Source organism: Ornithodoros turicata, chromosome 1 (genome assembly GCF_037126465.1).
Source record: "Ornithodoros turicata isolate Travis chromosome 1, ASM3712646v1, whole genome shotgun sequence".
NCBI lineage: Eukaryota > Metazoa > Arthropoda > Arachnida > Ixodida > Argasidae > Ornithodoros > Ornithodoros turicata.
The window spans coordinates 78,968,741-78,984,138 of NC_088201.1; the positions used below are offsets into that span (position 1 = coordinate 78,968,741).

General features: G+C 47.1%; 1 protein-coding gene across 1 annotated transcript in view; it reads left to right on the forward strand.

The window, feature by feature from the left end:
- Nucleotides 1-5,201: 5,201 nt before the first annotated feature.
- LOC135401347 (phospholipid scramblase 2-like) overlaps nt 5,202-15,398 on the forward strand; it is a 47,276-nt gene continuing 37,079 nt past the window's right edge. The window contains exons 1-3 of the mRNA XM_064633714.1: nt 5,202-5,278; nt 6,664-6,822; nt 15,034-15,213. Coding sequence (XP_064489784.1) covers nt 5,266-5,278; nt 6,664-6,822; nt 15,034-15,213 — 352 coding nt within the window. The 5' untranslated portion in view covers nt 5,202-5,265. The remainder of the gene's footprint in view (nt 5,279-6,663; nt 6,823-15,033; nt 15,214-15,398) is intronic.

Below are 15,398 nucleotides of genomic sequence, written 5' to 3' on the forward strand. Positions count from 1 at the left end.
ACATTTTGTGGCTATATTGTACTAGCCTGATTCTCAGTGAAGCCATGGATAACTAGACAGGTATACGGGAAAGAAGAACGACACCAAAACCACAGGGTCGGACTACTGTATGGCTAATGGGCGCAGTGAAAAATCGCACCAAAGCCACCATTCCTTCCTTCGACTGCCCCTGGACAAAAGGTAAATGAAGTTTGTATGCACATCACTTGCTTGAAGAGTAAGCCTGTAAGCTAATGTACTGGTGTTCCAAGCAAAAAGTTCGTAATGTCATACATAAGTGTGCATTGTTTACGGAGGTTTACACTGACGAGTCGGTGTCGTCCGATGGATGATCATCTGCTTTTTATGTTCCTGAGGAGGCATATGAGTGCGGTTTCAAGGTCCTGCCCTCGCTGTCATCAACCGAAGCAGAAGCCTTTGCTATAGTATCTGCTCTGCGGCACCTTCGGCGGATCTTCGTCGACACCAAGAGCGTGGACTATTCTTTCGGACAGTAAGTCAGCCGTGGAGGCCCTGGCATCATATTCGCCCAAAGTGATCAAGGACACCTACATGGAGATCCTTTGCCTGCGCGCCATGTTGTTGTCTCTAGCATGATGAACCAGCACTGGGAACGGGACAGAGAGAAGAGACTACAGGACAGGTGCTAGACTCCCAACAAAATAATTTATGGGCAACATAATGCTGTCTTTAAATATCACACTCAGACGGCTAAGACGTCATCTACGCACTCATCATCCTTCACCTTGTCCCACATTTTTAGGAAATTTACTTCAGAATGGAAGACGTAGGAAGCATCGAAAATTTAGAGATTTATTACGAGCTTTCAGGCAGAGACTGCCCTTCTTCAGGTACATTGCGCACATGTTACAAAACTATATACAGGGTGTCCCTGAAAACGTGTCATTGAATTATAATAAAAAAACTACGCCAACTAGAATCATGCGGTCAACGGCATTTGTCCTTATTAGGTTTTTGCCACCTCCTGATGTGAATGTCATGTATCGTAAGTTTAATTATGTAAATATTTGCGAACTGAACTCGGAAATTTGCCAAATAAAGGGCACTTTTTTACCCCAGCAATATGAAGAGCGTGCCGAATTCACTCAAATTCACGATAATTGACAGTTATATTCACGAGCTATCCCATCGGAAAAATAGCCGAATATCATGCTTTTCGGAGCATGCGGACCATAACGCGCTATGACTTTTTGAGCGCAATCGCTCTCAGTGCGACGAAAGGAGGTTTCAAAGCCAGCCCACAGAGTGATAGTAGAAAAAGTAACAGTTCGTAAAATTGGGAGAGGGAGGCATTATCCCAGCGAAACTCGGACGCGATAAGCCATGCCTGTGTTATCTCTTTCTGCGATGTCGGGGTGGGCTGGGTTTCCAACCTCCTTTCGTCGGTCTGACAAAGACTGCGCTGAATAATTCACCGCGCGCTATCCTGTAGGAACCCCGTAGAACATGATGTTCGGCTATTTTTTCCGATGGGATAGCTCCTGAATATTCCTGTCAATTATCATTAATTTGAGTAAATTAGACACGCTCTTCATATTGCTAGGGTAAAAAGTGACCTTTACTTGGCATATTTCCGACTTAAGCTCACAAAAATTTACATAACGAAACTTACGTTACACGACATTCACGTCAGGAGGTGGTAAAAACCTAGTAAGAACAAATGCCGTTGACCGCATGACTCTAGGTGGTGTAGTTTTTTTATTACAATTCAATGACACGTTTTCTGGGACACCCTGTATAGCACCAACATGGGTGAGGGCAGAAAGGAAGAAGGTGAGGGAGTACATGGTGATGAACTGCTTGAAACATTTGATGGCACAAAAATATTCAAAAAGAGAAAGAAAGTAAAACCGGGAAAGAAGACAAAATACGCGTGGCATTGAGACCCATTGGAGAGACTAAAACCTATATGAATGAGACTGCGGATGTTTTTGTCCAGAAAAGTACTCACACAATCAACAACAACATTCGTTGGAGAAAAAAGGCGCGTGGCCGCAAGACCCGTCAGGGAGGCTAACCATTCTATATAAACAAGAAACATATACAAGGAAGTGGACATAAACGAGCCAGACCGGTTACACAATTCTAGGGAATAAAGGCAAGACGGGGTCCAAAGTAGGTTGGAGAACAGTCAGACTCTGTGGCATTGGAACGAAGGGGATACACTGTTCAACAAACAAAGGGGGTCAGTGCTCTATAAATGATATGGACTAATCCACTGGCAGGAAACGCCAAAGAGAGATGACATGAAAAACATACATACAGAAACGGCATAGAGCTAAGACCTCAACGAAGAAATACGGGATTACTTCGTTATCAAACAAAGTGTTAGAAGCATGACTTCACTGTTGCTCGTATTTCTTACTTCGGATGCATCTATTATTTCTCTGGTACGCTGATCGCAAGAACGACCTTTTGTCCTCGTCTCCAAGACATCACTCCCGTCTGGTGACTTGTCTGTGCATGTAGCACGTGTAGTTGTTCCCCAAGATTCTCGGAGACGAGGATAAAAGGTCGTTCATGTGATCGGTGTACCAGAGAAATAATGGAGGCATTCAAAATAAGAAAAAACGAACAACAGTGTGTAAGTCATGCTTCTATCACTTTGTTTCATAACGAAGTAAAATTCTTAAAAATGTGGGACAAGGCGAAGGATGATGAGTGCGTGGATGACGTATTGGCCGTCTGAGTGTGATATTTAAATACAGTATTACGTTGCCAATAAATTCTTTTGTTGGAAGTCTAGCACCTGTCCTGTCGTCTCTTCTCAATGTTCCGTCATGCAAGATCAACTCCAACATGCCCGTTTCTTTTTTTTACTTTGATGTCGTCTCTAGGCCACAGTGTGTCGTTCCGGTGGATTCCGAGCCATGTTGATATCTCGGGGAATGTGCTCGCCGATTCTGCGGCCAGGTTTGACCGTGCAGCTCGGTCTGTCAGTTCCGTTCAGCTTTCCCCGTCTATCTGCCCGCTAGCCATTTGTCGATTTTGCACGAATAGCTCTCGTGTCTTTTTCCAAGGCGCCGTCAGGACGAACACTTTCTACACTCGACTCCCTATTGGAAAAATGTCTAATGGTCCATCAGAAATGTTTGATGGTGATGATTTCTGATGGTACCTGATGGCCACTTGATGGCCATTAGGGCATGTTGATGGTACCATCGAGACCCCTTGATGGGCCCTGATGGAACTATATTCCTCCTTCAGGTAGTCCAGATGGTGTCTTGATGGTCACCACACGTCTTTTAATGAACGATTGAGCATGCAAAAACATGCACGGCGTGCTCCCATCAGATTCTCCCGTCGGCCTTTGACTTCCATCAGGACTTTTGTGACTTTTGTGACAGTCACAAAACATGGCCGTGAAGCGCCATCAAGAAAGTCCTGATGGAAGTCAAAGGCCGACGGGAGAATCTGATGGGAGCACGCCGTGCATGTTTTTGCATGCTCAATCGTTCATTAAAAGACGTACTTCCTGCAAGCTTTCATTAAGTACAGTCCACAGCCCCAAGTGGCGCACGTGCATATATGCAGGGTGATTCACGAATGGCTCACCGAAGCGCGCTTCATAATGACAGCATTAAACGGAAACCGGAGGGCTCCTTTGTGGTACTTCAGTAATAAACGGGTGCTACATCAAGAGCAGCACCTGTTTGTTACTCAACTAACACAAAGCTTGCCTCCAGTTGTGCTACAGAGAGGTCAAACGTGGTCTCTTTTTAGCGTCGCAAAATCTTCACAAACGCTTTACTTCGCTGACATTCTGAAGCAGTTTGTTTGGACCAGAGGTTAACAAAAACAGCGGCAAAAGAAAATGCAGCGCTGCTTTTCTGCTCCTTGGGATATGGATAGGTGCTCCATAAAATGTAGCACATGGTTGTAACACAAGCGCCGCGAACGAGCGATATAGCGTCCGGCTTTCGGGGATAAACGTACGTTTATCCCCATTTTTGTGAAGCGCTCCTCTAAAAAATAGGAAGTATATAGGAGGGGACAGACACACTGTGAAAGAGTCTTTTTCCAAAAGGAGCACTTGACAAAAATAACGATAAAAGGAAAACGCGGCACTGAGTGCTACAGGTGCTACTCAAAATGTAACATGGCAAATATACACCGTTTTTTCAACCTATTTACCCATGTGCATGTAATGACGTGTCACAACAATGAGCACATGGGACAAAAAACATTTTGCACCATTTTTGCATCACCATTTTGCAGTAATAATTGCTCTAACAAAGCTTGTAGGGAAATTTCATTAGAATTTTATACTATGCGCAATGTTATGAGCCCCTTTAGGTTTCATAATAAACAAATTGCCTCCATTTACACCATCCAACGGGATAGAATTTCCAACCCAAATGGCGGACCTTATTTTCGTTTGTTCTTGAGGGTGTACACGACTATAATGGGACTTGTGGACCTACTGGACTTGATGGCCTACTGGACCTGATGAACCTGGTGGGTCCCACAACACATCAGGACCATTATCCTGATGGTTCTTCAGAATTTTTTTCCAATAGGGCTGGCTCGTATTTTTGCATCACTACACTGCTGTCGACGGCAAAATAAATTGAAAACGCGAAAAAACCAGCGTACGCCTCTGCCTACGTCATTTGCATTCGCCACACAGTGTCAGGTGCATGTCAGCTGCCCTGGCCCAGCCAGTGTGACTCGCGACACGACAGGACACATGCCTAGAGGTGTTGTAAACTGGGCACGACTCAACTTGTCGCAGAATGATGTGTTCGGAGCGGACGTGTCTCGCCGGTGTGACTTGATATTCAACATGACAGTGTACTGAACTTCCGGCTGTCGCATCCTGTCGTGTCCCGTCTTGTCGCACTAGTGTGACACGCCCGTTAAAGTATGAAACCGAGGAACATCACTGTGCAGGGTGGCGACCTACAGTGGTGACCTACAAAACAACAACAAGTGGACCAGTGCCAGCATGCCGTGCACAGCAATTTCTCGATGCAGGCGAAAGTTCTGGAGGCGTTTTAATCCCTGGAAGTGATTGAGTATTGCAGGCCAGGGTGGTAATGCGAAATGTACCGACCACACGGAAGGCACGAATTGTTCGCGAACGAGTTCTTCACTCGACGCACATATGACTTGGGTCCGACCGAAATGATAACCGCTGGACAGTTCTGTGCAGGAGAACATCGGGCCCCGGAAGAAGAAGAGGAGAAGGAAGTTCTTGTGATCGTTTGGAAGCCGATCTGAAAAACATTGGGTGACATCAGCATGGCTCTTTCACGTAAGTCATGACACGAAATGAAAGGCAGTATGTCCAGGGATTTCCTTACATCCCCCCGGGGGGGTGTACACCCCCCTGGATTTTTTTGCAACCCCCCTCCCTCACATTTCTCAGGTGACCCCACCCAGCTCGGCCACCAACACGTTCTGGTAGAGAGCCCGGCACAGCGAATTACATCCTGTACTGTCAAACTTGGGCTGTAGGGCCAGAGTCATACAGATGATCTTATCATGCATTTGTCCAAAATCATTTGAAAGTGACTGTTCAATGCATATATTGCGCGCATATACGAGCAAAAATGCGTGTGGGCACGCAAACTCAATGTGGATCATCAAGAACCATTTGCGATTTGATTATGCATCTTAATGTTGAAATGGCGTTCATAATGAATCTGTATTCTAATGTACTGTGTTCTAACGTAATAACATGCACAAATAAAACGGGAAAGCTGTGCAGAGATTATTTCCGTGTCTTAGAAGAATTCCTTAAGTGGAACCTTCACCAAGCATTATCCCCCCCCCCCCCCTCCCCAGCAGTGAATTTCTGGGGAAATCACTGAGTATGTCTACCCTTGTGATTTGGCCTTGCTACTGTCACCTTGATATTGGAAGCGGATATTAGACTCAGTATGAAATATTCGTTTTTGAGATACGAGTGGCTGTGGTCGTGAGATCGGGTGTAGTTCCGTATCGGGACCACGTTTTTTTTTTTTAATCAGTGAAAGCGTTAGGAAGGTGAATATTGCATAGAAGTGGAAGAAGGTCATATACTGGATCTAAAAATGTAAGAATTATAAAATTCTGTTGACTAGAAGTTTCTTTATATGCATTTCAACAACCCCATCTGGTGCACTTCTAGCGCAGGAGAAACACGGGAATGCTAAGCCTAACGGATTCGAAACTTGCCATCTTGCAAAAGGTAGGGTCGTTGAATTGGGCTGAATCACCTCACTTTAGTGAGGTTAGTCCAGATTGGGTTCTCGAGATTGGGGGGTCCCCCCAGGCACGCACTAGGCGGTGCGGGCGTCGAGACTGTGCCTCGGGCTAGATCAGAAGGCCTCAGTAAAGATGGCGGATCGCCTTCAAGAAACGGGCGATAAAATTTAATTTTTATACGTTTCACGCAATATACGAGAGTCATTCCTATTTAATTTCGTTACTAATTAGTTCCTCTTTTACGTAAAAGCGTTTGATTTTTGTTTCTGTTATTTTATTTATTTTTGAGCCAGTTGTCCTGATACGGAACTAGATCCAAGTGTTGCTTTCTATATTACATTAGGGTCGCTTTTAATCGGACAAAAAAACTAGTGTGATTCCAAAGCTTCGTAGATTTTTTGTAATATACTTGTCTGATGAACTGGTTGTCACGAATTCCGATGAACTCAGGAGCACAATCAAAGACCCGAGTTGCAGGAGCGGGAGTCAGACGCCAGTCGACGCCGATGCGGCTCCCTGGGCCACCCATCAATACGCAACCACAAGCACGACTGGCACCAATGCTCGTTGCACCTCAACCCTTCGTGGGACCAAATCTAGTCACACCAGGTGATTATGACCCCACAGGTTTTCAAGGAACTTGGTTACCGCTGATGACGTTGCAAGGCTCATGTTTTAGACAGTCAACATTGCTCTGCGACAGTGGCGTTTTCAGTTGATTTTTGAACTGACGCTTACGAGAAAAAATTGGGCAACAGCACATGCATCTCCGAAGTCATTACGACACCACTATGACATGTGAAGTAAAACGTACGTAGTGGTACCTTTAGTTTTAATCTTTCGATATATCATTGCGGGAGAAAGTTGGACGTCCTTGTGTTCCTTGGGGTCCTACACTCAAAAAACAAAACTTCACCGCATAGCACGCTCTGCGGCAACCATTGCCACGAATGATAGGGTTATCGCTTGTGATTCGAAGAAAGTGTGTGTTGTGTCTTCGCCCATAGCTCAGGCTTTCTGCATTATGGGTATTAGCGTTTTGGCCACATTGCCCTGCGATACGTGAGTCAGCCTATATGTCCAGCTGCAGCCACTGTATTCTGCAAACCAGTTGCCCTGACATTTTACTCGCATCTCACCTCGCATAGTGTACGCCATAAACGTTATGGGTTAGAAAGCTTCGAGCTCTGCGTTGAAACGCGATAGTATTTAAGAGCTCATCGGCTAGCATTCTTCGACGATGGACAGTAGAGGACTGTGAAGACTGCAGTAGCTGACGTACTTGACTGACGCCACCACAAGCTTGTCTATGCTCCCTCACGAAGGCACAATCTATAACACTTCCCGTACCGGTGTTTTAGTAATTTATCGTCACTGACTTGCCGAAGCCTACTCGAAGCTTTGCTAGGTAAAGTCCGCGAACCAGTTTTCTTTGAGCTTCTTAATGTCCATATTGAAGTCTCCCATAACAATCATGGGCATGCTATGTTCCTTCACTTTTTCTGTGAAGGTGTTGCTTGCAGAGTAATTGAAGAGTTTTGCTAGAATGAGCTTCTTGATCTTGCCTTTAGGGGATCCCGGCGTAATGTATACAGCACGATGAGGGTGGGTTAGAGCCCTGCACGGGCCGACTTTTCCGGGCCCGTTCCGGGCGCATCGAAAAATGGCCTGGCCCGACCCAGGCCCGGACCTTCATATTTTTATGCGGCCCGACCCGGCCCGGCCCGGTGACCCAGTGACTAGAGCCCGGCCCGGCCCGAAATCTAAGCAAATAGAGCCCGGCCCGGCGCGGCCCGGCCCGGTGACCCGGCGAGTAGATCCCGGCATAGTATTTCCAGCCGCGACGTACGCGTTTCTGGCGATTATCAAACAAATTTATCAGTAACTTTATAAGGAGAGAAGACAAACATACAAGTGATGGCGGTTTAACACCATAACCGCAACAGACCAAATTAAATCCAGAACGTACGCGGGCATGGGCGTTATCGTTACACTGTCAAGGTTTTGCGGAGGTAGACGATGCTGTCGACAAACTCCTTCTCCCAGTCCATACCCCTCTCACCAAGCTTTGCCAAATGATTGTGAAATACGTGAGGACTGACGAGCAATGTAAAGTGGCTTTCAGAATGTTCTAGAGGGTCGAATCATATGCCTAATGCAGTATCCTTTGCTTGTCTTTGCAAAATATGCACAGGAATGACGCAAGCGCATGATGATATGAACTAATGCATCTCCATTGTGTGGAATTAGCTGCGTGGCCCGGCCGAGCCTGACTCTCGGAAACATATTTGTCGGCCCGGGCCCGGCCCGGCCCGCGGTGCTGGCGTATTTTAACGGCCCGGGCCCGGCACGGCCCGCAGTGCTAGCGTATTTTGTCGGCCCGGGCTCGGCCCTGCACGGAGCAAACAGCCAATAACAAGTCCGGCTCGGCCCGCGGGCCGGGTCGGGCCCGGGCCCGTGCAGGGCTCTAGGGTGGGTGGCATCCACTTTTACACGCATAGGTGGGGTAACTTCGCCAATCATACTGGCAGTTACCGTGGTACAGAGAGCATCCCAATGAAGGCTACTAAGGGATGCTCGTGCGTTTTCTGCGGCGAGTAGTTCATGCCTACCCTATTCCCAGTCTAGGAGCAACTGCACAAAGCCCTCTCTTCTGTACCACATTTCCTCTTTTCTTTTTCGTTTTTTTTACCCTTCAATCTACCCCACTGCTTAGCTCCACCGAGCCGCCAGTCACGAGCAGGCTGACCGCACCTCCCTCAAGCACCATTCCTCCGTCTCCACTATGCATACGTCACCAACTTCGTCTGCAGCGGCTAGGGCGTGTTCGACCTTATTGTCAACTTTGAGCGTAGCTGTTGCGGTTGCTAAGATAGTCTCGTATTTTCTCGAGTAGGTGGCGGCACCGGCATTTCGGTTGTCTTCTCTCTTCGTGAGGGAAACGCATCACAAGCCTTCCAGTGTCGCGGTAGCTTGGTTCAGGTCTCCGAAAGGGCGAGGATGTTGCAGTGGCCAGCACCGGGTCAGTCGCTATGTTGGTAACATACGCATTGGGGTTCTGAATGTTAAGGTCCTCCATGTTTGTCGTTCTCCTTGGCCTGTTGCACGTTTTCTTCGGAAATCTCGAGACTAGGAGGTAGCTCTCTCTCTCTCTCTCTCGTCTAGCGCGCGGCCCCCTTGCTTTGTAGATGAAGTTGGCGCGTGATGAAGTTCGTGAGACACTCTCGCCAGCTAAAGAAAAGGGGGGGGGTAATGTTTGGTAGCCGAGCGATCCGCCTGCCTAGGCTAACGGCTTGTTGCTCGGGGGAGAGGGCAGTGGGATGGAAGGGAAGGGCAGGGCCGTTCACTTACTTGTTGGTGAGCACAATCACCTGTGGTTGGAGTTCAGATGTGGACTGCATAGCTCGCTGCAGTCTGTGTATTTCATCCGTCTTGCATCGCCGGTTTAGCTTGTCGAATTTTGGACCAACGGCTTTGCGTTGGTCTGAGTCCCCCTCGTACACAGACAACGCTTGAACCGGAGAAGTTCCTCCTCCGACAATTGCTTGCGCCGATGTGCGTGGCGTCGGGACATCCACGGTGTGACAGCTGAAAGCGCATCCTCTCTCATGCCGGTTTTATATCCACGCTTGAACACGTATGGGAAATTCCACCTCAAAATCACACGCCGACCTGTCTGACCACAGCCGCTTCCCCAGGCAACACTGCAGCGTACAACTTAACGAAAAGCAAAGGTGTTTAGTTGCTTACATGCAATTCTGCCATGTTTCCTCTGTACTGTCTGCTCTGTGCAATGCTGTTTTTGTAAAGTAGGAGTGTCAAAATGGAAAAACTGTTTTTTTGTGTGCGTGTGTGTGTGTGTGTGTGCGTGGTATGTGTGTGTGTGAGATGGTGAAGCCTCAGCGAGACAGAGGTACAAGTGGACGTGTAATGGGGAGATAAAAGGGTGAATGCAAATGAAGGTCAATGATATGAAGTTGAAGTAGTTGAAGGTAATTAAGAGTAAGAGGTAAATGTAATGAAAGGTAATGAGAGGTAATTAAAGGCAATTAAAGCAAGAGAGTTGAGTTTAAAGGTAATGAATGTAAGATATGTGTAATTAAGAGAAATATTAAATTAAATTCAAGATTATTGGAGGACATTAAATGTAATTAATGGTAATTAACGTCAATTAAAGAAAAATGATAGTTATTAAAGGGGCACTAAAATGCAAAAAACAAGTTGACTTCAAATTATGCTACACGCTATGTTAATTTCGTACTTGTTATCATAATTCAAAACTTTGATTCCGTTACGAAGGTACAATCGAAATTATACTGGACTCTTTCTAGCTTCGGCGCTAAGCAGTAAACGCCCCTTCAGCTCGTGCATCGGTGTTTTTAGTCCATGCTGCGCGTGCCACACCATGGAGCAGTCCCGGTAAAAAACATAGTGCGCGATGGGAAGCGGACTGACATCGCTGTCCGAAGGACTTGAAGATAAATGTTGTCAGTGGAACATTCTCGAGAACTGTTGTGGGTTACAATTCAGTGAATCGGTATTGAAAAACGGAGCAGTGCGCATCATGCCGCGCATATACGGAACACCTCGATCCAACCCCTTCCAAATCCACATGCGCACTATAGGTATGCGCGCTTCTCCTGCTGTTTCATTGGATGACGCCAATCCCTGCATCCCCTGCGTCCCATTCGTTGCCGCCAAAGACAGCTGTGGTTTCATTGCGTTTTTCTCCTAAACGGTAGCGTTTTGTGAAGTCATTTTGTTTGAATTGCACTAATTGAAGCACGGAGTTTCATTAGAGAACAAGTTGTTTTTCCATTTTAGTGCCCCCTTAAAGCAAGTTAACCTAATTAAAGGGAATTAAATGAAATTCAAGATTACCTCATGTAACCTGCAGTTGACCAGGGCCATTAAATGACAATTAAATGGTAATTGGAAGTAACTGAGTCTAACTAAAGGTTAATTAAATGGACTTGAAAGTGTCGAACCGGAAAAAGTCTAGTATAGAACGGGGGTGGACAACTGGAAGTCGTTTAGACCGTAAAAGACGCTTAATGCTCTCGCATTTCTCTCGCGTTTACCGCAAAACCGCCACTGGATTTTTTCTCTCTGTTTCGTGCTCCTGACAATGCCGCATTTAACGGCCCTGCTCCATCGTCACTGCGAGAGGAGTTTTTCCTCGTTTCGTGGCCACGTTTGTTACCGCCTGGGAGATTTCAGCGTTACCACTACACATGTGATCTCCAAGCAGCAACCAATGAGTGCAGGTCTTACGCGGCGATACACCCTGCTCAAGCAAACGCAGTGGGATCGCTCATAAATGCTATGGCATTTAATACAATTATGGTAATAGGCGACTGAATGAGTTCAGCACCTGCAACCTGACCTGCAGAGATTGTTCTAGCGCCTCCCTCACACCCGTCGAACACCCCGAAGACTCCAACACTACAAAACAGAACATGACGGCATACCATGCCGGCCGCCAACCATTGCCACGAACGATAGGGTTATCGCTTCTGATTCGAAGAAAGAGGGCGGCGTACGGCTTTTGCTGTCGATTACAGTTCATCCAAATTGACACAAAAAGACGTACGCCTCTCTTCTTCGAATCAGAAGCTATATTCCCATCATTCTTGGCAATGGTTGCCGCACAGCGTGCTATGCGGTGAAGTTATGATTTTAGAGTGCGCATCCCCCTCCCCCCCCCAAAAAAAAACCAGCTGCAAAAAAGTTAAAAAAGCGCACAAAGCCAGCAGGTGATGTGAAAAAACGCCTACGAAACAGTCCCCCCTTGGAACTTTCCCAGGGGGGTCCAGGCCCCCTCCGGGAAGTCTACCCAGCTGACACTCAAGATTAAAGTTTCGAGGTATATCCTAAGAATTGCGTGTTCCACGCGAGTGATCATGAAAATCGTGTAAAAATTTGCCTCACAACGTCGCAACACGAAATTCCAGACACCCTTCCCGACCTCTGTGCATGAAAGGGGGGGGGGGCGTTGTGTCACGCCCCCTTCGGCAGATTGAAAACTCTCCGCCTATGCCCCACACCATGGGTGACTTCGCTGTCCCCGATTGACTGCAGGACCACTTCAAATATTAAACAAGCAATACAAACGGCTCACTTCTCCCGACTACAGTTGAAAAACTCATCCTCGTGGCGGAAAGCGTGAAGGGGTCAAAACCGCAGGAAGCCGGAGAAATTCCACGACGTAGCCATTAAAAGCTCACTACCCTACACGTATTTCTCAATGTCAATGTTAGGATGTTTATTCCTTCATGTATTTCCGCGCGCTGAATAAATGATTGGTGTTAGAAGCAGAGTGTAGGCTACCGATTATGACAGATTTCTAACTGACGCAGCCATTGGCCCTCGTCGCCAGTATGTCTACATGCCGGTCCGCGAAGCAAACTGCGACAAGCAGAAAACGACACACACCACCACAAGCCGACATTGCAGAATTCTAGTATCGTGACAACAGAGGTTTGGTCACCCGGCAACAGGTTCACAACGACACAGTGATCGGCGAAGACGAAATACGAATAATGAGGGATGTCGGAGCATGATAGCAATAGTTAAGAAAGCATCCAAAGGCAAGCGTTATGCAAATTTCGCATCTTATATTTGAATTTTATGGGCAGGGGCATGTTGAGGGTAGACAGTAGTGAAGCAAGAGCAACAACCATAATATAAAACTAATCAGAATGGGACGGAACACACGGTGTTGCGTAAACATGTGAACATTGGACTTCTGATTAGCGACCGTATGCATAGTGAATAGCGAACTTACTAATAGAGCACATGACAAGTTTTTTTGTTTTTTTTTGGGGGGGGGGAGAGAATTTATGTTGGCAGTAGCAGAACAAGTCGGGACAGGCGAGTTCAATTTCTCCTCTCTTTTTTTTTCCTCAGAAACACGGCGTTGCGAACGCGCCCAGAAAGTGCGCGCTTCCCTATACTTTGCGCTTTTGCAGAACAACATGATCGCGGCGATGAGCGCGATCACGCATTAATCGCGCTCATGGAAAACAGCCTGATCGCAATCACATTGTAATTCCCACGAGTGCCTGCAGAGGGGCCCCCAGCAGCACAATGTACTGAAAGTCGAGTGCAATAGGGGTGGACGGTATGTGTCTTATCGATGTTCCTTAGTTTCACGAGTCTGTTCAAGGCCTTCCACCTACCCGTCCACCCCTATTGCACCCGACTTTCAGTACATTTTGCTGCTTGGGGCGGCATCGTGATCGCAATACAGGAATCACGAAATCCAGATTACTGCCGTGAGTGCGATCGCTATCACCGCAGGTTTTCCTGATGTTATTTCAACGCGCCGTGATCGTCGCACTTCAATGACGATTGCAATCACAGCCACACTCATCCCTTTCGTGATCGTGATGGCGGTTATTGTGGGTTATCGCGATCATGTGTGATTTCGTCGAGGTCTGGTAGGGGATGAATAAAGTTGAAGCTGCTCTGCTGTTCACGCGAAAATATACGGCTTCCTCTATATTCACGGAGTCTTGTGTGTACCCTATTGTGTCCACTTCAACTTGTGAGAATCAAATATTGGTTAAAACGTCGGCCGACGTGTAGATTTTCAGGTGACAGGTGGCAGGGGCGATCGAATGTCTGTGGTTGTGATGTGATAGCTGATCTCATGGGCACCGCGTTTGCCAGCATTTTACGTAAGGATCCGTCCTTCACGAGTCCTGTAAACACGTGTAGAGCGGTCTAAAGACCGTGCGCGGTAACGCTTTCTTATTTTGTTCATCGCTTTCTTAATTTGTTATCCTGCATGCCTTCTCATGTTACCCGCGAGTGGTTGAGTTGCCCAGTGTTGTCGTTCGGTGAGCGTTTTTCCCCCTGTCTCTAGTGTAAGAGAGAGCGTAAGTGGCGCCGTCTTTCTACGCAGCGCGAGAGCGTTCGGGGCGCACTCCGCACGACGTTCTTCATTGCGGTTTTTGTTATCACTTTCAGGGGTTCCAATATCTTTAAAGTAGGGCGGACACCGACGGCACGATAACACAGGAAAAACAAGAAATTGATTTACCTCGTTGGAGTCCCTCGTTTTACGTAATGAAATGGCGTCGGTTAGGCTTAGGACGGCGGGCGCGGGAGCAACACAGAACGAAGCGGCGTTGGTTAGTTGAGACTTATAGTGCTTGTAGTGAGACCAAGGTTAGTTCAAGTTTCTTGAATATAGTTCGTCCGCGTCCTGTAGTCGGTTCCCGCATTAGACTACGCAGCAGAAGCAAATGCTCCATCCTGCTACCGGATTTAAAAAAAAAGGGGGGGGGGGAAGACGCCTATCTGGCACATGTGTCCCAGGACACAGAATGATATCATTCGGAATGACGGTTGGCTAGGAACGGGTTAGTAGTGAAGTTCTGTTTTAACAGTGTGCATATATCATGTGACACTTGTAAAAGGCGAACGTCATACTCGCAATCAGGGGTTGTCCAACTTAGTTCTTCCCTGGCCCCCAATCCAATCTTTGTAGTCTGGTAGTAAAGAACAACAGCAGTACTTTAGTTTGGCGATTGTGAGCGGAGTGCCTCAAAGCCACGAAATAGAGAAAACAGTAGTGTAAGTAAAAAAAAGAATGATTGGGTGAACGCAAACACGTGAAGGATTTGAGACTATGCCGTTCATGCAGCTTGACGCTCCGCAGCGTCAGGCTACCAGAACGGGACGGTGCTTTAACCGAGGTATTTACCCCCTTTTCCGGAAAACGTTCCGCTACCCTCATCACTATCAATATTACGATAGAACTTGCGTCTTGATAACATGCACGTGTACCCATCATGACACAACGGAAAACAGGTCCGGAACGAATGGGAGCTGCAGCGCCGCAAGCGATGCCGCAATTCCTTGGTGCGCCTACTGCTGCGTGGCCACAAGCAGGGATGACAGGAGCCAGTGCCGCAGCTCAACCTGTGCCAGGACGAATCTTAGGCGCACCAGTTACAACTCGGGGTTCGAAGGCTTGGCAAGAACCATTTCGTAAGTTTCGATGGCATCGTCAAGGTGTCACCCTTTTGGAAATACTGTTTTCATTTTTTTTTTTCGAAGGGTAAATAAATGCGATGCTACGAAGCATACGTAATGCTCCTTCAAGTAGCCCTCCTTTGAGATAATCTTGATGTATTATACGTAATCACTGCTTTTCGAGGTTTCTGTTCACCGAA